This window comes from Sinocyclocheilus grahami, unplaced genomic scaffold (assembly GCF_001515645.1).
Source record: "Sinocyclocheilus grahami isolate Dianchi unplaced genomic scaffold, SAMN03320097.WGS_v1.1 scaffold54.1, whole genome shotgun sequence".
NCBI classification, from domain to species: Eukaryota; Metazoa; Chordata; class Actinopteri; order Cypriniformes; family Cyprinidae; genus Sinocyclocheilus; species Sinocyclocheilus grahami.
Genome location: NW_015505233.1, coordinates 5,795,549 through 5,820,565, shown reverse-complemented (window position 1 = coordinate 5,820,565; position 25,017 = coordinate 5,795,549). Strand labels below are relative to the sequence as shown.

Genomic DNA, 25,017 nt, shown 5'->3' with positions numbered 1-25,017 from the left:
TCTAACTATGACCTGGTGTCACAGACAACATCAGTACGAAAGAACAGCTCTGACTGAGAATTTAAATATGCATTTAAGTACTTCATCTTCACTTGGCTTTCGTCCTTCTGTCTCTGTCAAAGCTCCTCTCTCCTCGGCTGCCCGCTTTAGATCTTCAGGCACTGATCTCTGCCTTTTAACCTCTGAAACGAGAGAAAGAGAGATATTAAACGTTGATAGAGTTCATTCTCACCTGGGCACAATCACAAACTCACTATAACTGAATATGAAGACATTTTTCTTTATCAGATGAACCATTCAGACAGATCGGACATCTTCATTAAAGAAATCACAAAGTGTATAGAAACACCTTATACAGCTGTTATTAAACTGTTAGCATTCTTGAGACACTTCAAGATAGTCTTCACATTAAGCCTATTTAACTAGAAAAATAAACCTGACTGCAACAGGCTTATGCATTAAATACATTCATTTAATGATTACTGAACTGTTCAACAATGTAAAATCCTCCATAAACTTTATGCAGTCAGTGACAACGAAAGTAAAGGACCTCACCTGGCCTGGTCTCTACGTATTGGCTGAATGATTTGAGCTGTGTTTTCCTAACTGCAGACTCCTTGTGAAAGACAACGGGACTGCGCAGACGTTCCGTTGCCCTGCGAAGACGCTCTGCATGCAATTCATCAACATTATTCTATAAAAACATAAAAAAAGAGAGAGGGATGGGGGGTGGGTGCAGAAGAGTAAAAGAGCAGTTAACTTAAAAGTAGAGCAGAGTCATTTGAATAAAAGTAGCTTCTGATGCCGGTCGACATTAAAGAAAAGAACAAATTAGACACACATGGCCAAGTAATGTTTAACGATGGAGCGGCGCGCCTGAAGAACGGCCGAGGAAAGGTTCTGCAGCATTTGGTACATCTCCGAGTCCCACATTAACTCACAAGCACAAAGGAAATAAGGCAATTAAGTCTACTTTCAACAAAACCTGAGCCAGAAAATGTATTCAGATTATGCAAATTAAAAGCACTATTGTCTTGGAAGCGAACACGTGTTAGCAGCTTCTCACTGCGGCTTCCAATCACCTCAATATTGAAATGTGTTATTATGTGCTGGGCCCAATAAGCCAAGCAGACTGGAAAGCGAAACGGCAGCGTTCAGAATAACATTTGCAACGTCAATAATAATAGGAAACGTCTAATAAAGTTCGCAATTAGCGAACACGTTCCACTGCTTGAGACTGAGAGGGAGAAACATTGTTAGTGCAGACGCTAACTCACTGGTGTGTGTACGGAAACCGCACAGCTAATAAAGACAAGCGTGTACAGACACACACACACCGCCTCTGGCCTGTTTATTCTTAAATTATAACTTTTGAAAACAAAGCTGCAATTAGCGTGTCCCTAGAGAACAACAAATTTAGCCTGATCTCAGAGATGTTCAGCATCTCTATGTGTGAATATTAATAATTATAGCGGTTTATCCAACTGACCCGACATGTTTAAACGAACAATATCAGCTGTCTAAAGCCCTAATTTGTAGCTCCTCTTCAGCCATCTTGACAGATTGTAACTTAACTTTCAGAGATTCCTACAGGCTGGATGAAACACATACCTGTACGTGGGTCAATGACATATCAAAGCAAGTCCCATTTTATAGTAAGTGGCCTTAACTACTATGTACTTAATTATTGTGTTCATATTGTATTGCAAAACACTTTTGCTGCTATTGAGGTGGGATACGGGTAAGGTTAGGGACAGGTTTGGTGGTATGGGTAGGTTTAAGGGTGGGTTAAGGTGTAAGGAATGGGTCAACAGTGTAATTATAAATGTAATTACATAAATTAATTACAGATTCAATTACATGCAGGTATTTTTTTTTAAAATATATGTAAAACATGTACACAATAAGTGCACTGCATCAAATGATTAATTTAAATGTAAGCACATAGTTAATGCCACTTAATATAAAGTGGGACCTAAAAGCATATATGATAAAGAAACATGTATCAAGATAACTACATGAGTTAACATGAACAAATGAACAATACTTCTACAGCCTTTATTAATATTAATCTCAACATTTTACTGACAGCACTGTGAACTAACATGAACAAACATTTTTAACTAACATTAAGAAAGGTTAATAAATGCTGTAAAAATATATTGCGTATAGTTTTTAGTTAATGTTTGTTTGTTATTTAATGCATTCATATTAACAAACTAGACCTTATAGCAAAGTGCTCTGAAAGTTTTAAAATATATTTTAAGTATCTTTTGTAAATATAATGAATAATTAATTCATAAATATGACTACACCACATTTTACAACATTTAACCCCCCTCCCAAACACACACACACACACACAAATACAATTTGAAGTCAGAAATGAAAAAGCATGCTTCTCATAGAATAGGTCTATTCAAATCATTGTAGGTATACATTTTTTGGGGAAAAAACAATTAGTTGATAGACAGGACAGAGTGGGAGAAATGAGCAATACATCACAACCCACTTAAACATATGTTGGCAATCTGGGGGTGAAAAAGAAAAATGTAATTTCACCTTAAATCCGCCATTATAAGTGGAACGCACTGCAGTTATGACAAAAAAACCAAAGGCGTGAGAGTGTTACATGTTAAAACGACATATTCAACAGCCTGGATCTCTAGAGACAGCTCAACAAAGCCCTTTAACCCCATCTGATTCCTCTCATGTTAAAATCCAAAGAAAACAAACAGGATTCAAACCCAAAGCCCCGCTAGAATCCTCGTTTCCCGAAGGACCCAAGGCCTCCAACCCTCGCTAACCAGCCCTTCCTTGAAACACCTGCCCCCACGGCCCCTCGGTACCCCTGGCTGGGACAGATATCAGGGCTATCCCAACATCACGATCGGCGCTTTTTAATCTGTTATCGTCCCGATCATTATTGTGGTGCTGGGTATTATTTTGGCAGAGGTGTGTGTGTGTTTCTGGGATGCGTGACTAATGTTGCGGTCTGCTGCTCATTGCAGGCGGTTATCATGTGCCACCATGGCAGCAGGCTCACAGTGCATAGAGACAATTGCTAATGAGACACAACCGGGAGCACTGGGGGACTGCAATGTGTGTGCTGGGATGGTGGGGGGCATTCTGTCCCGCACCGTTCTACTACAGCCTCAAGGAGTTGTGGGATGGGAGAATCCTCTGGGGATGGAGCGGTTGATTCAGATTTTGTAAGAGTAAAAAGACGTTACCACAACATCAGGCCTTGAGAGAGAGAGAGAGAGAGAGAGAGAGAATGTAATCCTAATATGTTTGTCTTAGAAAGGCAAGAAGCAAAGGAGGAACAGATTTGATACTCAAACTTGCATACAAGTTGCAATGGAGATGAGGGTTGAAGGTGGGAAAAGAAAAGAGAGAGCAAGAGCTGCTCTTTCTTTAAAACCCCACTAACCACTGGGGCTCAGAGCTGCAGCGCTCGTAACCCTGCTGATCCTCCCCTGGGCTTTGGCCTGTTGTGCAGGCCTGCAGGTCTGCAGCAGGTGCTGGACAGTTTATACAGACAACAAGACTCTTGCCACTTAAAGCCTTTTCATAATGAAGGCGCACTATAAATTACGGTTAAATAATCAACTCATTTATCGTAACTTGGATTGCAGTTGTACTGTTACTTAAAAATAATTGGCAGCTTTTGACAATAGTGTTCTTTTTTTGTTTTTAAATAAGTGTTATACTTTACCATTCAAAAGTTTGGGGTCAGCTAGATTATTATTATAATTTTTATTAATTATTATAGTTTTATATTATAGTTTTTTAAAGAAATTAATTATTTTTCAGCAAGGGTGAATTAAACTGATCAAAAGTTAAAGACATTTATAATATTACAAAATATTTCTATTTCAAATAAACAATGTTCTTTTGAACTTTCCATTCATCAAAAACTCCTGAGAGAAAAAAAAACTATTAGGGTTTAAACTAAAATATTAAAGCAGCACGACTGTTTTCAGCATTGACAATAAGACATATGTTTCTTAAGAACCAAATCAGCAAATTAGAATGATTTCTTCATCATGTGACACTGATGCTGAAAATTCAGCTTTGCCACCACAGGAATCAATTTCATTTTAAAATATATTAAAATGAACAAGTTATTTTAAATTGTAATAACATATAATAATATTACTGTTTTTACTGATTTTTTTTTCATTTTTTCTATCAAATAAATTCAGCCTTAGTAAGAGACTTTACAAAGACATTAATCAAATGTACTGACCCCAAACTTTCAAAAAGAAGTGTATGTGAAAGAAAATGCAGAAAATTAATTATTTGTCATAGCAGTTTTCAATAAAAACTTTTTCTCTCTCAAAAATTGTAATTAAACAAAAAAATTATAAATTATGCTATTATTAGTTAATTATTACCAATAATATAATTGGGTAGATATTATTCTTCTCTGACCCAAATCAATTGCTTTTTGAGCAACAATTTTGCATCACCTTCATCGGGTCTGTAAATCAGTCTCTGGAATCTAACCTATTTGTGGCTAGGCCTTGGGAAATCTCAGCCAATCATTTCACACCTGCTGCAGTGCACTGAATGAGGCCTGTCGACCCAAACAAACACATCACTGCAGTTATTGTGCAAAGACCCTGCTAACATCTGCTCACAGGAAATCCCCTCTGTCAGCAGAGAGAAAGAGAGAGAGGGAGAAAGGGGCGAACAGGTGCAGGAAGGTAGTCACCAGCATCTCTGAACATGCCCTGCAGTCACCACCTGGGGGCTCTGAATACAACAGCCAGATAGGAGGTCATCACACACATGTACATTTAAGCACCAAGCAGTCAGCGGTACACAGGTATGCATGTTCTTACACACACAACGCTGGTATTTAATAAACACGGCAGATCAATCTAATGCATGTCAGCGTCCTGAGCCACACGCTGCTGTCGATACTTTCAAAGCTCTCTTCTCTGTCAGAAAAGGTCAGTTGTGACACGAGGTGATGACTATAATGTCGTTCTGACTCGTTCATGTGTTCTGACTTAACATATATAAACACATGATGTTCCTCAGACGAATACTAAGAGAGCGCGAAGAAAAGAAAAACCAAATCAACCTCTCTTGGCCTTTTACCTCACCCAAGGGAATGATAGATCCAAGCAAATCATTTAATATTGTTAAACGACCATAACATAAGTCAAGTCGAGCTTTATTGTCATTCCGCTACATGTGGGGGCATACAGTGGAACCTCACAGGACCACGGTGCTACATAAAACAGACATACAACAATGAAGTAAAACAGTATAAACCTATACACAACTAACATACTGACAGATTTTGACTATAAATATACTATATATAAATGGTTACCTATACTTAAACTAAAAATACAAACTATACAAATGCTTTACATAAATACTGTACATGTGCAAAGAGAAACATCGTAAGCCAAGCAGCTGGCTGGGGAACAGTGCAAGATGATTTGTAGTGCATGAGCATGTAAACATACATATATTACTGAGACCTTTGTGGGATTATGTACACACAGCAGTGTGTGTGGAAAGTGTCTAGTGCACATAGAGGATAGTGTGTTACTACAGGTGGTTTGTACAGGCTCACTCACCTGTGAGTAGCACACTTCGAATTGCATCATTGTTTGGGGGGTGGGGGGGTGAGATGGTCCATGTTTCAGGAGGCAGGGGTTTGTATGGGGTTTCAGAGGGGGGCGGGGTGATTTGAGTTCAGGGCTCTTCCAGCCTGGGGGAAAAAGCTGTCGAGCAGCCTAGCGGAAGAGCTGGAAGAGACTGTGGGAGGGATGGGTAGGGTCCTTCACGACACGGTTGGCTTTGCTGGAGCATTGTGTAAGGAAAATGTCCAGGATGGAGGGGAGAGGGGCACCGATGTTGTTGTTGTTGAACAGCACCAATGTTGTTATTGATAACAACAACAAATACAAATAAAACTTCCAAATCTCCTTTAGGAATGTTTAGATGGGTATATTTTTGCATTTTATGCAGAAAATGTACTTGGGGCTTTTTTTGTGAGCGTCAAGCTGTTGCTAGAGCTTTACTAAAGTATTCTGGGTGGTTGTTTACAAGTCACAAGTCTCTATGATATTCTGGTCTCTAAATATGGCTTGGGTCCCTACTTCAATGTAGAACTATGGGAGTTCTTGCTTATTCTATCCTAAAATGTAGGTCTTTTAAGCTACAAGCCACACAATTTGAAATAACACTCACGTCTATAGCTGAAACAGTGATTTTTTAATTTTAAAACACAATTAGAGATGGTTAGAGCAGGTGTTTGTAAATGTGGCTACCTGCATGCCGCCTGACTCAGGGCTAAGGGGTGAAGTACTGGATGCCGTCAGCGATGAGGAAGATGATGAAGATGAAGGAGAGCTGCCACCCTGTGGCCGAATCTCTGTGAGCTTCTTGAGCTTCAGGTCCACATGCCTGCTGTTCATCACACCTAAAGAGAGCGAGAGAAAGAAGAGAGGAAGAGTTATATGCAGTAGGCCACTTGTCTCCAAGACACAGATAAGCAGAGGACATGACAATGTTTGCCCTTAAGCAAACCGGCCCTCTCAACCTCATACACACAACACACACACAGGAGAGATAGCAAGATGCTGAGAGCTTGACACACCTGAATGACACTCACATACACTTTTCCTATAGGAATTAAAAGACCTCTACTGAGATTGTAGTTACCAATGCTCCCTTAAATTTTTGTTTGCTGAGCAAATACCACTTCTTTAGGCTGCATCCACAGAAGTATATAACATATAATATACACAACTGTTCAAAAGTATGCTATCTTTACCAAGCCTGTATTTATCTGATAAAAATAAATGTTACAGATTGTAATGTTATAAACGTCTTTACGGTCATATTTCATCAATGTCCTTGCTGTAAAATAAATGTTCTAATCTTTAAAAAAATCTTACTGACCCCAAACTTCTGAAAGGTAGTTTTGATCATATATACATTTATTCATAATAAATGTTTGTATTATTTTATGAATATTTCATTATTTTTGTAAATATTTTTCAGATTGCTAAATGTATTGTTTATAAACCATACATATTAATATAACAATAAATGACGAATAATTTGACATTCATAATAAAAAAAATATTGCATGGCCTTTGTGAGCCTGTGTTTGTGCCACAATGAAGTTTGTACTGCACTGTTTGTGAATTAATCCTCTTGGGAATTAATCAGTGCTGTATATTTCCACACAAGATTTCTCACAGCTTCAGCTGCATACTGAGGAAAAAAAAATCAATGGACACGTGGACAGACTCCACTTTAAACTCCATCCATTAATTTAGCTCTTATTCAAGAAGCTCTAGTTCTCCCCAATCTGTTTCTAGGTCTGACTTCTTACAGTTCTTTTTGACATCAGTGAGGGAATAGTGTCAGATGAGCAGCCAAACATGCTTAGAGGGAACGGTGCTTGTGATTCCTTGAAAGTCATAACATCTCTTTCTCTTTTAATGAACAATGACGTCTAATTTACTTGTTATATGCAAAACTGTCTTTCAAATGTGTTGGTGTCTTTTTTATGTCAGCCTTTGTATATTCCAAGTCTGTCTTTTCTAATAACCTTTCACAAGCAGGTTTAGCCTTGCCCTCTCTCTCTCACTCTTTCTCTCATCTGGGCTAGAGATGAAAGTGAGGTGAGGAAGCTTTTCATGTGGGTCCTGTTCTCGTCTCCCAGCATCCCTCTCCCTCCCTAAAAAAAAAACACCACAGGAGTCATTTATCAGGCCTCAGCACAACCTGGATAAAGGTGCAGGTGTGTGTGCATTGACCAACAGTTTTCCCAAACACAAGAACCACATCCTCAAACTAATTAAAGTGTGCAATGTGACAGGTATCTATATGGTCTTTTGTGTTTGGATCGGTTAGGTTTTTTCCCCGGCAGTCCATTTTTGTTGTTAGAAACAATAACAAAACTTAAAAAGTCCAACTGTACACATAAAATCCTGGGTCCAAACCAGTTTACTGATTGACAGACAAATAATTCTCAGGAGGATGTCCCTTCCTTTCAGGAATAGGTAGTAGAACTAACTAGAGTGGCTGCATTCGAAAAAATGTCTTATAAGCACACAGACAAGCTAAACCTATACTATAAAAAATGGTCCAAGTACTTAACCTATTTGGAAATATGTGAGAAATATGCTGATTGTGACAATGTAAATGTGATGAGCTATAAGAATGAATTTATTTAGTTTTCTCATCATTATATACTGAAGGATGTTTTAATTGTATTTAATTATAGCAAATCTGTGACCTGAGTTACCATCTATTCTGAAAATTGCTTGAGAATCAATAAAACTGTTAATCACTAAAAAAAGGTCCAACTGTGCCATGGAGAAAAGTATAACTCTTTGAGAGCTGAAATGTGCTAAAAAAACTAATTTCATTATGTTGGAGAAAAGGATTCTGTGTGCAATACATAGACCTTTTCACAATAACAGACAAAAACACAAACCAAACAAAGAAACAAACAACGCAGATACTACGCAAAAGTAAACAAAAGAGAAAGAATAATTCAGGTTTCCTCCAGGTATCTCATAAGACTTCCTTACAAAGACAAAAAAACTAATTATTAACAACTTCACATCTCTTTGGCAGATATAATTGTGTTTGTCTTGAGAATATGTTCAAATACTTTTTAATTAAACTAAGGCACAACACATTAAAAACATCAAAAAATAAATAAATAAAATTAATATCAAAATCTCACAGACAGAAATGTAACAGGCACAAACCTCATTTAAGAAACCTCCTTTTTTTCTTAATGATTTATTGAATTAAAAGATAAATTAATTCTAAAAGGTGTTTAAAATAGGAACTAATGTGACAAGAAAGAAATACAAAATTATAGGGCTGCACAATTTAATGAAAAAAATGTAATTGCGATTTTTCTGGATTAAAAAACACGCCTGGTGTGCTTATTTATAGGGATGCACAATTTGGCCAAACTTTTGTGATTATATATTAATACGAAAACAACAACAACAATAATAATTTTTATTCTTATTAAAATCAAACTAAAGAAATACTACTACTGTAATTTCATTGCAATTCCATTATTTCACTGTAAAATTATAGTTCAACTGTAAAATTGCAAAACCAATATTGCTGAGCACTTCATAAGCACTTTGGTTTATATGCACTTCCCATTAAAAGCTTAGGAAGATTTTTGGTCCATATATTCCCAAAACGTTATAAGCAAACCAATGCAGAGATGAGTTGGCATGGAGCGGCATTTACTGTGAACTGAGCCACTCAAAATCACAGACAACACTGCATCCTGAGCAGCTCATGTGTAGAAGAGCACAGTGCAGCATTGCACTATGAAACACACAGTGCATGTATTTGATAATCATATAACACCAATTTTGGTTTGATTTTGATTTTGATTTTGATTAATCATGCAGCCCTACTAAATCAAGGGTCGTAATGGCATGATAAAGGTTAACAAAATAAAAACAATCAAAAACAGACAGAAGTAGTTATACACAGATAAACCACTGCACACTAATGCACAAACTCAGGTATGTGGTTTTGCATGCACACGTTCACACACACGCAGAGGACATGCAGTGTTGGGTTACCCAGAGCGGCCAGGTCACTGGCAGTGTTAGTAAAATCATCCTCCATTAGACATGAAGACGACAGTTCCTCCTCAGGGTTAGTATGAGTGACATCATCAGCATGAGATGATGCCGCCGCCTCAATATCACTCCTGCTCTCCTCATCCTCACCCTCCACACTCATCCCATCCACAATGTCTGCGAGCAAGCAAACAAACAGGGACGCCCAAAAAAGGAGAGAAGAGGAAAGAGACAGAGGAGGTTAGTGAAGCGTTGAGTGTTAGCTCAGTATTCCAGCGGGAAAGGAAACTTTGCATGTAAGTAAAGAGTCAGAAAAGCATTTGTTTAGACCCATTTAGACGTTCAAACAGTATTTCCTTAACAAAAAAGTTTGCTGCCGTCACGTTGGGGTGTGTGTTTGAGCTGAGAGAAATCAGGCAGATGGCTGAGAGTGTCTGGCAGAGAGCTGAGCTTTATGTGTGTGTGTGTTGCATGGCAGATTTGGCCTTGACGGCAAAATCTCCTCCAGAGTTCCTCTTCCGCATCCACAGAACTGAATCCCACAGAGCCCTTGACAATACACACTCAATCCAAACACATCGATCTCATTCAGTTATATGGTAACCAGAGCAGACCGCGCACACACACGTGGCAGTTCGAACTTAAATATGAGACAAAACAAAGAGGAAAAAGGGTTGCACGATATGGGGGGGTGTCTATTTGCAATTTTTCTGATAAATGTAAAAAATATTATGTTATTTAAAATGCAATTAAAAAAAAAACTCCTGGGGTCGGTTGCATAAACAACACCACATTAAGACTGTCTTGAGAACTAGTTTGAGTAACTAGCAGCTAACCAAGTGATTATCAGTCTAACTTCTCTGATCAATCTACATTTTTATGTAACTGACTTAAAAAATTATGACCAGTCTTGCAGAAAAAAATTAGGTGTCTAACTTTCTAGACTAGTCTAAGCAGTTTACGCAACTGGCCACTGGTTTGCTGTGCTTGTTTGTACAGCTGCACAATTTGTCTCAAATTTTGTGTTTATATATCAATATGACTATAAAATAATAATAATAACAATAATAATTGTATGATTATTAATATTACTATTATTATTAAAAATATTCGTAACACTTTATTTTAAGGACCAATTCTCACTATTATCTAGTTGCTTATTAGCATGCATATTACTAGTATACTGGGTGTTTATTAGCACTTATAAACCTACCCTATACCTAAACTTTACAACTACTGTACCTTAATAACTATTAATAAGCAACAAATTAGGAGTTTGTTTAGGGAAACTCTTAGTTAATAGTGAAAATGTATTCCCTAATCTAAAGTGTTACCATAATATTAAACTAAGAAATATTACTATTGTAATATTTCACTGTAAAACAAAAAATAATGTATTTAAGAAAAAGAATGTAATTATTTTATTGTACAGTATGACCGTAAAATTACAACATGAATTTCCTCATTTTCAACTGTTAAAACATTAAGTTATTTTCAGACAAAAACTTTCAGTTGAAAAAAAAACAACTGCATGATATATGACTATTATACAGTGCATATCGTCTATCCCTCTCGTTTTTGTTTTAAAGGTGTCCTATTATGCTTTTTCACTTTTTCAACTTTAGTTAGCCTGTAATGTTGCTGTTTGAGCATAAAAAAGATCTGCAAAGATACAAAGCTCAAAGTCCAACTCAAAATTAGATATTTTACAGAAATATATTTAACAGAAATCACTTTTCAAAAACTACAACGAATGACTCGTTTGGACTACAACGCATATTTTCCGGGATTTGTCATATCACAAATATCGACGAATGGGACGAGATCTGGTCGAGCTGCACTAGAGAAGGCAACGAGTGTTATCATCACTATGTCGGAGACACGCTAGCTTTCCCAGTGCAGACGAAGAGTGGTTACAATCATCCGGGTTTAAATCACGCTCAAATTGATTTGATTTTGACACAATATTTACACTGAAGCTGGCAGGCGGCTATGGTAAGGGGCATGACATTTCCCGACCAGGTGCCGAGTGCTGCCAATCACAACACACACTGGCCTAGCTAACCAATCACAGCACATTTCATATTTCAGAAGCTGGGCTTTCATTTGATACAGGAACTATTCGAGCCGTTCATGCCAGATTGGGGAGAGAGGTGCTGTAATAATGTAAAATATGTGAAAAATAATGTGTTTTTCAAACAACCTAGTTACGAGAGCCTGTTCAAGTACACCCCCAAAACAAAATCAAGACTTTGTAAAAGAGCATAATAGGACCCGCTTTAAATTAAATATGACGTCTAACCTGATTAAGGTCTATATGCACGTTATACAAGTTGTTCATGTACAAAACAGTTGCTCAAGCATAAAACCACAGTGCTGTGCATCACTCTGAAACCCACACTGCATGTATTTATGTAATTAAATCATACCCTTTGCAATTTGAAAATTGCATTTCAGTTTTATTTTGATTACTCGTAGGAAAATGCCACATGATGTCCCTAAAGAAAAACCACAACAACCAGAGAAAAAGAGCAAAAGAAAGAGACGGTATGTTTTTTTTCCCTTTCTCCCTTTTTAAAAATGTTCTTTCATTGATACAGTAACACATACACAGGGCAGCGCTAAGCTAATTAACAGAACATGTGGTAAAAGTTTTGCTGGCGAATGTCTTGCTCTACTCAGCTCGAGCTCTCTCAGAATTAGAGGCGAGTGTTTGTGTGTGTAAATTGGTGGGATTATGCGTTCTGCACGATAGGCCTTGTGCATCAAGCCTATAGCATTTCCCTCCAACCTGATTTTTAATGAGTTCTAAAATTAGCAGAGTTCAACAGCCCGAAAGGCCAAATAGACCGTTTTTTCACTGTCTTTCTTCCTCTCCCTCCCTCTGACCCGTTTTTCCCGTCGCTCAGTCTACACAGGTTTGTCCGTCTCTGTGGGCCACGAGAGGTGTTCTGCAGCGTTTCTGAGCCACGGTAAACGCGTGATTGCAGAGGAGGGACCACTATTTGGTGGACAGGGAGAGGATGAAGAGAAAATGGAGGGCGTCAAAGAGTGCGAGATGAAAGAGATAAAAGGAGAGGAATATTGTGTCTCCCCTTGAGCTGTGAAATGGTACACATGGACATGAGCCGGCACAGAATTAGGCACAGCGGCTAGCCCGCTATGTTAACACCTCACGTATTAAAAAAAACCTTGACGTGCCGCTAACACCCCTCTCGCTCGGCGTGCATGCGCACTTTTAATTATACGCAGCGGCTAGCCACAACGCTAACACCCCTTGGCGTAAACACCTTTAATAACACGCCACAGCTGTCCGCTATGCTAATACCCCACTGTTTCCGCACAGGCCTCCCAGCGGTTAGGGCTACAGTAACGTGTCGTCTCATTGTCCTGTAATGTGAAATAAAAAGGAGAAATGGTGGCTGATGATAATGCGGGACACGGCAGGAAAGCCGAGCTGAAGGAGATGCGGTCTATAGGAGTCCTCCATGGACAATGAGATGCTGATTACCCGGCATGGGTGTGTGTTATAATGACAGTGATTATGATTTGGGCTGTGTGGACTGGTGTGTATGTGTGCGTGTTGGGGCATAGGGCAACGCTGGCTGTCGCAAGAGTTTTCCTGATGTATTTCCGAAGGATTATGTGGGAAGCGACTGCCTGAACAAATGGAAGTGAAGCCCTCTGTGAACACCTCAAATTAGAGTTCAGAGTATGTGGGTGTGTTGGTGTGTTTCTTAATGTAATGCTCCTTTGGGCCCTGAAAGCAGACGTGTTGGTTGCCATTATGAAGTGAGCAACAAAATCGCTTTTTAAGGGCTGAAAGCCACTAATGGACACACACACACACACGCACATACAGCCTGCTCTTAATGGACACACACACACTGAAGCTCATGAACAAATTAAAAATCTCAGAAGCCAAACACTAGTACTTGGCCTTAATGTTCTGAACATTTTCACAATGTTCTTGGGGAGCCTGAAATAGCAATGACAGAAAATATGTGCAGATTCAGCATCTAAATCAGTGTTTGGCATTGACATGCTAAGTTAACAATGCAATACTCTACTTAAGGGTTAGATCACCAAAGAATTTAAATTATGTTTTGTGTTACTGTAAGCTAAAACTATTAAAAATAATTTTATTTAATTGAAATAAAGCTGAAATACAATTAGATAGATATAAATATTGGATTAAAAAAACTAAAAACATTAAGTGAAATAAGTTAAGTTGAAGTATTAAAATTACTAAAACAAAAATAAAACAAAGCTTATATATATATATTTAAAAATAATACAAATGTAAACTAATAAGACAACTAATAAAAAAAAACAGAAAATGTAATACTGAAAATGCTGGTAGCGGATTCTGTATGTAAATAATACTAAAATAATATCCTCATGTTGTTCCAAACTTGTATGACTTTATTTCTTCTGTGGAACACAAAGGAAGATATTTTGAAGAAAGTCTCAGTATATGGACAACAGTTGAAACATTTTTCAAAATATCTTCTTTTGTGCTTTGCGAAAGAAATAGTGTCTCAGGTTTGGAATGACATGAAATTATGAATTTTCATTTTTGGATGAACTATGCTTTTAAGCCTCAAAATGTACATAGCACACACAAACATTGGGAAAATTGTGCACAACAGCCCATGCTTTAAGGCTCTGAATGAATTATAATCAACATTCTCTTGCTTCATACCATCTCCCAACAAGCATGATGCAATGTATTATGGAATTACCTTATTTATGAAGGATGTGAAGCTGATTTTAGACTTCCGCCAAAGCAAGGTATGCACCCTTAAGAGCATGTCTACATAGGCATCTCAGTATGTTTTGGAACAGAGCTTATGTCTGTGGTATTTCAAAGTGAACGCATGTAGATTTGTATGCGCGTTCGCATGCTTATGAGAAAATGTGCATGCATGCATTTATGCATTGTGAGTGTATGTGCATATTCGGCCTATAAAAGCCCCCCTGCACTCACCTCCAGCTGTCTTTGACCTTCCTTTTAAGTTGTTCCCAGCTGCACTACAGGCTATAGAGGTGGAGTCAGTATAGAGAGGCAGTTCAGCCATCTTTACTCCAGATCGAGCCTCCGCTATCAGCTGCCTGGCTCTCTCTCGCAGCTGCCTGCGCCGTTCTTCATCACGCTCCTGACACACACACACATACACACACACACACACAGAAGCAGAGGGAGAGGGGGGTTATTGAACGGGTGCCATCTCAAGTAATTGACAGAAATGCCATTTTCACTCTTCTCTCTCCCATCAGATCAGACTGATAGCAGCTTTTTTAACAGTAAGTTCTTAATGTAATGCTCCTTTGGGCCCTGAAAGCAGACGTGTTGGTTGCCATTATGAAGTGAGCAACAAAATCGCTTTTTAAGGGCTGAAAGCCACTAATGGACACACACACACACACGCACATACAGCCTGCTCTTAATGGACACACACACACTGAAGCTCATGAACAAATTAAAAATCTCAGAAGCCAAACACTAGTACTTGGCCTTAATGTTCTGAACATTTTCACAATGTTCTTGGGGAGCCTGAAATAGCAATGACAGAAAATATGTGCAGATTCAGCATCTAAATCAGTGTTTGGCATTGACATGCTAAGTTAACAATGCAATACTCTACTTAAGGGTTAGATCACCAAAGAATTTAAATTATGTTTTGTGTTACTGTAAGCTAAAACTATTAAAAATAATTTTATTTAATTGAAATAAAGCTGAAATACAATTAGATAGATATAAATATTGGATTAAAAAAACTAAAAACATTAAGTGAAATAAGTTAAGTTGAAGTATTAAAATTACTAAAACAAAAATAAAACAAAGCTTATATATATATATTTAAAAATAATACAAATGTAAACTAATAAGACAACTAATAAAAACAAACTAAAAGTAAAAAAACAGAAAATGTAATACTGAAAATGCTGGTAGCGGATTCTGTATGTAAATAATACTAAAATAATATCCTCATGTTGTTCCAAACTTGTATGACTTTATTTCTTCTGTGGAACACAAAGGAAGATATTTTGAAGAAAGTCTCAGTGTATGGACAACAGTTGAAACATTTTTCAAAATATCTTCTTTTGTGCTTTGCGAAAGAAATAGTGTCTCAGGTTTGGAATGACATGAAATTATGAATTTTCATTTTTGGATGAACTATGCTTTTAAGCCTCAAAATGTACATAGCACACACAAACATTGGGAAAATTGTGCACAACAGCCCATGCTTTAAGGCTCTGAATGAATTATAATCAACATTCTCTTGCTTCATACCATCTCCCAACAAGCATGATGCAATGTATTATGGAATTACCTTATTTATGAAGGATGTGAAGCTGATTTTAGACTTCCGCCAAAGCAAGGTATGCACCCTTAAGAGCATGTCTACATAGGCATCTCAGTATGTTTTGGAACAGAGCTTATGTCTGTGGTATTTCAAAGTGAACGCATGTAGATTTGTATGCGCGTTCGCATGCTTATGAGAAAATGTGCATGCATGCATTTATGCATTGTGAGTGTATGTGCATATTCGGCCTATAAAAGCCCCCCTGCACTCACCTCCAGCTGTCTTTGACCTTCCTTTTAAGTTGTTCCCAGCTGCACTACAGGCTATAGAGGTGGAGTCAGTATAGAGAGGCAGTTCAGCCATCTTTACTCCAGATCGAGCCTCCGCTATCAGCTGCCTGGCTCTCTCTCGCAGCTGCCTGCGCCGTTCTTCATCACGCTCCTGACACACACACACATACACACACACACACACAGAAGCAGAGGGAGAGGGGGGTTATTGAACGGGTGCCATCTCAAGTAATTGACAGAAATGCCATTTTCACTCTTCTCTCTCCCATCAGATCAGACTGATAGCAGCTTTTTTAACAGTAAGGATGGAGGGTCTCTGGCACAGAGGGAGAGAGCGAGAGAGATTCACTGCATGGTTTATTTGTCATTGATTCTGTATAGGTCCAGACATAATAAACCTGAGATATTTGCTGGAGTGTAATTTTTTTTGGCCTGACTATATGTTTAAGAGTGTTTTGTGTGCATCAACAAGAGGTAGAGACAGAAATGTATGCATCAACTACTTAAACATGAATAGACAGATGAGGAAACAGTGACTGGGAAATGTCACTTGATCCAAACTTGAATTACATTTAATTGCAACATCTAATCACTAGACCAAGCACCTGACATGTAAAATATTTTTAATAAAAAATACTGCTAATCAATAACACATTATTGAAATTAGACCTGTAGTTAGTATCTATTATTTTGAGAAACACTGATTCATTGAACTATGTTGGTAATGACAGAATTAGTGACCACAGTTGGGTAACAATGCTTTTGAGAAAATGCATAATACTGGATGGTTATTATAACCTAACAATTTTATGTAATATTCACAAAGTTGTAGTACCACTACCACACATTAGAATTAAGATGGGTCTGCATAACATGATGGGTAGCCTGGCCCCACAGACAGCCACATGAACACACACCCATGCACATATTTTCAAGGTGGTAACAGGTTTCTGGAGCAGAAGAGCAGAGAGTGAATGAGCCCAACTGGTTACAAAAGTGTTAAGTTAATTAACCCCATTTCAACTGTTTCTCTGGACACTGTTTGTCTGAAGCCATTGTTCAGAAGGACAATAAGCAGAGAGATGCAGATGAGGGAATCCCAGGAGCACTTTTCAAGGGTCTAGCCCGGAGGCCTTTGGGTCTCAGGGTAATTTGAACATGCAAGACAAAGCTAAGGCCAGGTTACACCTGAAAACACAGGAGCTCCCCTGCCAACGCTGAATTGGGCACGTTTAGTATGAGTGTGTGTCTGCTATGTTCTCGCAAAATGAATACATCTGCTCTAATTGGAGGATGACTTGGAATAGCCAATGATATGAAAGCGAATAAATTAAGCAATCAACAAAAACAAACAGAACCACATGTTTCTGTGAGCGTGTCTACATCTACCTCTACTGTACAATAATGCATGTTTCGTTTCAGCTGTGAGGCTTTTGCCCTGTGCTCCTTGTACAATTTAATGTAATATAATTGTCATTCTTTCTGCAGCTGAAGTATAAAACGCCAAATGATCTGCTCAACCTTGCAGGTATCACCACACACAACCTTCGACACACTGTTTTACATACAGCAATGCAGGGCTAGGCTAGCCATTAGCACAGAAAATGAGATTCTTTGTGTGTGTGCACCCAAAGGGCAGGATTAGCACCAGGCCCCCAGTGTAAACTGCTTTTAGGCAACTCTGGAAATGTTCTGTAATACTGTAGTCGAGGAAAATTAACAAGAGATGAAGAACAGCAGCAGACAGAGGAAAGGAAAGATGCGTCAATCCACACAGACTGTGCTGGAACATTTAACAGAAGCTTGAATTGGGCAGACAAGACGCTTTATGAAGTTGGAAATGCATGGTATACCTGGAATAAATGCTGATTCACACTAAATGAATGATAACACTGATGGTGAAAAAAGGACAGACATTCGAATGCAGCTCTGTAAGTTTTTCCTTAACTTTACAAAAAATAAATAAATAAACTGTTCACATTGTATTACATTTTCATTCAACTTCAGGCCTGTACTTTCATCATATTTCACAAACAAAAAGTAATTAAATTGCACTGGACTGAAAAAGAGAGTTTTTTGGGGGAAAACTTTACAATAAGGTTTTGGATGCATATTAATTAAAACAATAACATAAAATAGCAATAAGCAATACTTTTAAGACTTACTTAACTAAATTATTGTTAATTTCTACATGAACTCCTATATTTTTTTACAATTTAAATGCATAAATAACATTAAACTAGACTAAAATGCAGTAAAAAAAAAACTATATATTAATTTCTGAAAAATCTTTAATTACTGTTAAAGAAGTAAAAAGCAATCTAACTGATTATTACAATATAACATTACAAAATCAACTATTGTTGAAGAATGTTTTTGTGATTTGTATTAATGTTTTTAAAAAATCATGCCAATAAAGCACTGAAAATCTGAGACACTGAAAGGGACAGTTATGAAAGTGTGAAGTCAAAATGCTTGGATGAAAACAATCACTGAGAGATACAACTGGACTCTCCAAATGAATCGGCTTTGCACACTGTGCAGAATAACCACTGTGGAACGATCCATTTCTACAGCAGCAATGAGGTGTGAAACTGTCTGTCCTTTTATGAAGAGATTTCTTTAATGACTCTCTCTTCAAATGGACTTCAAGTGGCTCTTCTTCAGCTACACTGAAGCTTGACCGTTCAGTCTGGACTCTCCAACTGGGCTGTGCTTGGAGTGAGCAAACGAGGGAGAAAAAGGAAGAGGAAGAGAGGGGAGAGATCAGTGGCCCATCCAACCTCCCAGCTGCAGATTTCCAAAGATAATGAGGGGATCCACAAGAACGAGTGAAGAAAAAGAAAGAAAAACATCAGGGGTGGCAGAAACTATGACAAAGTCATAGTTAAAGGTGGAGAAGAAAGCATGGTGTGTGGGAAGACTTCACTCCATCTTTTGGGAAGTAAAAAGGGAGGGAGAGAGGCGCAAAAGCAGATAATGGAGGGCTGTCGCCCTCATTCTGGACAGGAGATCCAGGGAGAGAGGGGGTGGGCAGCAGAGCTGAGCCCCAGACAGAAGCACTCACAGTGGGCATGGGGTCCGGGTGGCTGCCCGAGTCTGGCTGCTCTTTTGGAGGGGGCTGGAGGGTGGATGGGGGCTGCGAGGATACAGCGAGCCATGGAAGGAGTCGCTCGGCTGGGCACACACACAGGCTCAGGGCCCTGGCGCTAACACAGCCGTGCCAGCCAGCCAGAGACGGTGCCAGCCAGTGAAGCACAAACAGATATATTTGTCATGACACACTGAGTGTGCAGAGAAGGGGAGGGCCGCGCACACACACACACACACACACACACACACACAGCACAAGCAAGCAGTGCAGAAGAGAGGGTTTGGATCTTTAGCCCATCCAAAAGACACACACACAAACGTGTGAACGGATGGAAATCATTAGTAATTTATCAATTCTGGTTCTGATTCCATAAATGATTCTTCTTCATTTTGAGGGAAAATAATGGAATACGTTCGGAAAACAATTCTTTCAATTGTTTTAATTTTAAGTGTTTTATTTTAAATTGATTTAGACAATACAGTATAGATTTTTTATATCAGCCATTTATCTATCGGCCATTAAAAATAATTATTAGCTTCTCTTAAATGTATGTATAATTCTTTATTCTATTTATTTTCTTTATATTTATTTAATTGCTTTATTTTTTTTATAAATAAAAAAATATATATATACAATACAGTATATATAATACAATTACAGATATAAGCCACAATTACATAATCGTTCAAAGCAGCAATTAATCGTCAAAGTCCACTTATGTTATTCTGCATGCTTAAGATGCTTTTTTTCTTTCTACATGTTATCTTAAGGGTTTTTCCATTGTTTTAATTTTAGTTTTAGTCTAACATTATAATACCATGCATATTTTTACCTTTTTATTTAAAGAAGAAACCAACCCGATGTATATTGGACATTTTGAGGCGTAATACTATAGAAAAGCAATACAAGTTTTTCAGTTAGTGTTTTCAGCTTGTTTATTTTCATATAAAAATATGGCATGCAGTTGCTTCAAACAAAGGAGTAAACATCATTCATTTAATCGTAATTAATAATCTCAATTACAATTTCAAAGGAATAATCGACAATTATGATTTTTGTCATAATCGTGCAGCCCTACAATATATACATAAATTCTATTGTAATATAGAAAATCATAGGTGTGTTTGCAGACTTTTCAAACTGCAATGATCCACTTGAAAGTTGATTGCTGACAGAAAATAAGACAATGGCGTGAAAATCAACAAGGCTGTGATGACGTCACCGGTTATAATTAAGAACCGGTTTTTGATTCCCAACCCTACTTGCCTATGAACTCATCCAAACGGTAGACAAATGAAATAACCAAACCCAAATATTCAGCGCGTTTAAAAAAGCAATCAAATATGAACGCAATGTTTGAGACATGTTCAAGAAAATGAAAACACTGCCACGTCTCGGGCTCATCAACCCTCTCTCTCAGTCCTTTAGAAAGTGACCTGTGAAATAAAGAGACTTCCTTGTCCTCTTCACCTCCCTCTCTCTGCAATGTCTATCAAACCCTCCTCTCTTTTATTCTTCCTTCTCTCCCATTTCTGTCCTCTTTAAATGGAAAATACAGATCGTCTATGATCTGTCCCCTGGCTTCGTGGTCTGTAATGAGAAAACTTCACCTTGTGTCCCCGGCCATTCTAAAGGAAGCATTCGGCTGCTCCCGTTCACAAATCCAATTATATGTAGTCGAGAGAGAGAGGGAGAAAGAGAGAGTGCCAGCGTACAGAAGGGGAAGTGTTGGGTGGACGGACAGGGCAGCTTTTCCTCTGTAATGTGGCCTCTGCTTGGTGTTGAGGTGTCAACTTAAAATGCAAGTAGTTGAGCATCAGCTAATCCTACAGCAGCCTGCTTTAGCCTCCAGCCAAACGAGAGCGAGAGAGAGCAAGCGCGAGAGAGAGATGCCACCGTGGCCTTATCGCTGGGCTGCAGATGTGGTTCCTGGATCAATGCGCATACACCACGATCAATGCATTTGATAAAGAATTAAGAAGAAAACTGTACATGCTATCAAAGGCCGTTGTACATGGCATAATTATGTTTCTGCATGTGTGTAGATGATACTGGTGCGGTGCGAGGGCGAACAGATAAATAGAGAGATAGAGATAGATGTCTTGCGGGCTACACAGACCGCCCTTAGCACCCGGCTCACACACAAAAAAAACCCTGTCAAACAGTTACAACCCATTTCGCAGGATGGAAGGATAAAGGCTGTTGGCCAGATTTGTCCTCAGAAAGACATCTGGCATTTAACGTACAAGCATATACACAACTCATGAGGGCATTTGAGATATTCCCATTACACTTAGTGGGCATGAACAAAAATGACAATGTCAAGCTCAAAATTACTACCAAACAAAACACGCTTATTTCAATATACGACTGCAGAGAGCCAGAGGCAAGATGTTACAGAGATGGAGGGAGAGCTGTGTGTCAATATTACTCACACACAAACTGATGAATGTGGGCATTTGGAAAGACAAACCTTTGATGCGAGTGAAAGAGTAGTAGATGAACAGGTTGAGCAGGCACTTTGTGTGTGAGTAGGAAGAAAACTTTGCCCTTTACATGACAACATAATTACCCGGTAGAAAGAGTCATTCATTGCAAGCTGTTCTTTACCGAGTACAAACAACACACATCTGCTTCAGTCAACATGAAAGTCAGGTCGCTTCCGTAATGTGACGCGTTTCCGAGTGAAAGAAGATCATTTGTGAGAAAAAAAGATAAGGCTGATCAGGAATTGGTTGGATTGAGAGATGAGGGGAGGGGGTTGAAAAATAACAGGGCCTGGTGACATCAACTGAAATGTTGTTGAAGAGGACGAGCAATTTATGACATTTCTTACTTTTTTAATGTTCACCAATGAATTGTTCACAATAACAACTGTAACAAGTAATCGACAGATTGCTCCTCCACTAACTTTCTTTTTTTGTTATTCCAAAAACATCTGTCTTCATAAACTGCAATCAGAATATAATAGTTTGCTCTTCCTCTAAAATTACTTAGATTTTTTTTCTGCTGACATCACTTGAAATTAGTAAGAGAAATTAATATTGTGAAATATTGCAACTTCAAATTTACATTTTCTGTTTTAATATATTTTAAAATACAATGGCAAAATTTAATTTTCAGCAGCCATTACTCTAGTCTTCATTGTCACAAGATCCTTCAGAAATACTTCTAATATACCGATTTAGTGCACAAGAAATATTTTTATTATTAATGTTGAAAACAGTTGTGCAGATTTATATTTTGGTGGATTCATTTTTTGATGATTAGAAAGTTCAAAAGAACAGTATTTATTTGCAAAAGAATTTAATGCATCCTTCATGAATTAAAATATTTTATTTCAACTCTTTAATATTAAACAAATGGTTAACCAACTAGTTGTGCACTGTTTTAGCAAACTCTTATTCGCCCTGGCTCCATTCTGATATGTAACGCCCACTTTTCACCATCCAATCAGTTTCCAAATAAACATCAAGCCCAAAAATCAAGAATAAAATTTTCACTACATCAGTGAATATCTAGTTCTGCTCAGAGATATATCAGATTACGGATGTAAAATAGGTTGCGGACAGCAATGCACATTCAATGTATTGTTAACTTGAAAAAGTTTGATCTCTTTCAGTCTTTAGCAAGACTTGGAGCATGACCATTAAAAATGTATTAATGCGACAGAAAATCAACAAGTTATTGAAAAACATTGTATTAATGCTTGTACTTACTTTCTTTAATTAAAGTGTTCAGACAGACACACAAATGCTCTTAGCACTCTCTCTCTCTCTCTCTCTCTCTCTCTCTAAACAAACACTTTTCAGTCCGACTGAAATAACTGGATTAAACAATTGCAATTTCATATCAAAATGAACTTAAATGTTATGCTTTTATCCTTCATATTTTATTCATAGGAGACCAACTTATGAATGAGGTTAAAAACTGGAGGGCGGTAGAAAAGAGAGAGAGAAAGGAATGAGGCAGAGGAAGAGAAGAAAGGAGATGTTGCTGTGGTGGATAGAGAGAGAGACAGAAAAAGAAAGAGACAAGGGGGGGAAAAAAGAGGTGACAGCCCCACTGAGAAATGACTGTGTGTGCGTAATGCCGGAGAGAGCAGTGGCTTGATCACAACTCATGAAGAGATTGGAGGGGCGTCTCTCTCTCTCTCTCTTGCCGTCTAACAGTTTCTCTGTTCCAACCAACCGCTTTGATCTCCACACACACAGCCCTTCAACTACCTTCTATCCATTCTGTTTCATTAGACGAGAATCCACCGGAAAAAGAAAGGTTTCCAAACTAAAAAGACAATCGGAATGCAGCGCGAGAGAGCCTGTATAGTCACGTCAGCATGTTAAAATGCATATGGAAGGCGCAGCCACGGTTCCTTTGAAAGTCTGAGGGAATCGTTTGAGGGCGTCAGACCCAAAGAACAGAGAACAGGAGGACGACTGTGGCCTAATTGGCCCAATTAACTCAGAGTCTCTGGTGCTTGCTGGGACAATTGGTCTTCCCCGGGCCTTCCCACTGACTCTCACGCATCAGAGGCGGGCCGACGCTAACGACTATGGACTACAGAGAGAAAGGGAGAGAGAGAGAGATCACTGCAGTACGTGGTGTGTTAGTACTGACAACAGATTTACATAGAAAAAGCAACATATTTGATTACACGTTTGATGTCGCAGTTAAACGAGGCTGAAAAACGAGCGTGATGGAGGCAGCGGTTTGCCTCAAAACACACACGCACAAGCGCACAGGGAGGCCGCCACGAGTTCAAAGGTTTGCTCCGTCTCTCTCTGAGAGGGCTCTGAAAAGTCACCGCACTGTCACACAGAGAGGACGGAGAAGAGAGTCAGGAGGGTGAAGCAGGGCCTCGTCGGTAAAAATCAAACGCAGTCCAATTAAACTAATCATAACGAGCCAGTGAACACGAGGAAGCTCACCTGGAATCTTTTCCCTCCCCTTCTCCTGCTCTCTCTCTCGCCGTACCCTCCATAATTACCCTGGCCAAAGCGCTGTGAAATTACTGCACTGATCAACTAATGCTTGAGAAAATCTGAAGAAACGCACTGTCCCCTTTTTCTGCCTCCCTCCCTCCCTTTTTATGATTTAAAGGACTACATAAATAAAAATTATTTCCCCTCACTATCGCTCCCTCTCCCCCGCTTTCTCTTTATCGAGGACTGAAAAAGAGGAAAAAGAAACAAGAGGGGAGATTCTCTTCACTTTATTTTAAAGGTCTTGTCTATGAAAGAGTAAAATTAAGTGGGGGAGACATGTTATGGGTTCAGTATAAATTAAGCTGTATAAATAGCAACTATGGCATAATGTAACTGCCACAAAATGCATTTTGATTCAAGCATCAGTTTATAAATCCATAGTGTAACACAGAACCAGGCAGTAAAAATTGCAACAAAACAAGCCTGGTGTAACAGAAACACTTTAAAATGTAAAATTACACCAGATTATTCAACGGTTTGACATGACGACATAATTCCGCTAATCCAGAAAGCATGGTGCAAACCAGTGTTGTTATTGTTAACTAAAACTATTAAAATAATTTTTCATTAATTGAAATAAAGCTAAAATAAACTAAAATATAAAAGCTGGATAAAGTTTTAAATTAAAGTACTAAAATTACTAAAACCAAATAGAAATACTTACAAAAATTAAACCACACAATTATAAAAAAAATTAAAATAAAAAAAAACGAATTACATATATAT

At 38.3% G+C, this 25,017-nt stretch overlaps 1 protein-coding gene across 1 annotated transcript in view; it reads right to left on the bottom strand.

The window, feature by feature from the left end:
• LOC107583560 (EH domain-binding protein 1-like) overlaps positions 1-25,017 on the bottom strand; it is a 124,001-nt gene that overhangs the window by 33,636 nt on the left and 65,348 nt on the right. The window contains exons 11-16 of the mRNA XM_016269829.1: positions 16,195-16,363; positions 9,612-9,788; positions 7,592-7,720; positions 6,300-6,451; positions 556-694; positions 82-182 (exon numbers count right to left, since the gene is read on the bottom strand). Of these exons, the coding sequence (XP_016125315.1) occupies positions 82-182; positions 556-694; positions 6,300-6,451; positions 7,592-7,720; positions 9,612-9,788; positions 16,195-16,363 (867 nt within the window). The remainder of the gene's footprint in view (positions 1-81; positions 183-555; positions 695-6,299; positions 6,452-7,591; positions 7,721-9,611; positions 9,789-16,194; positions 16,364-25,017) is intronic.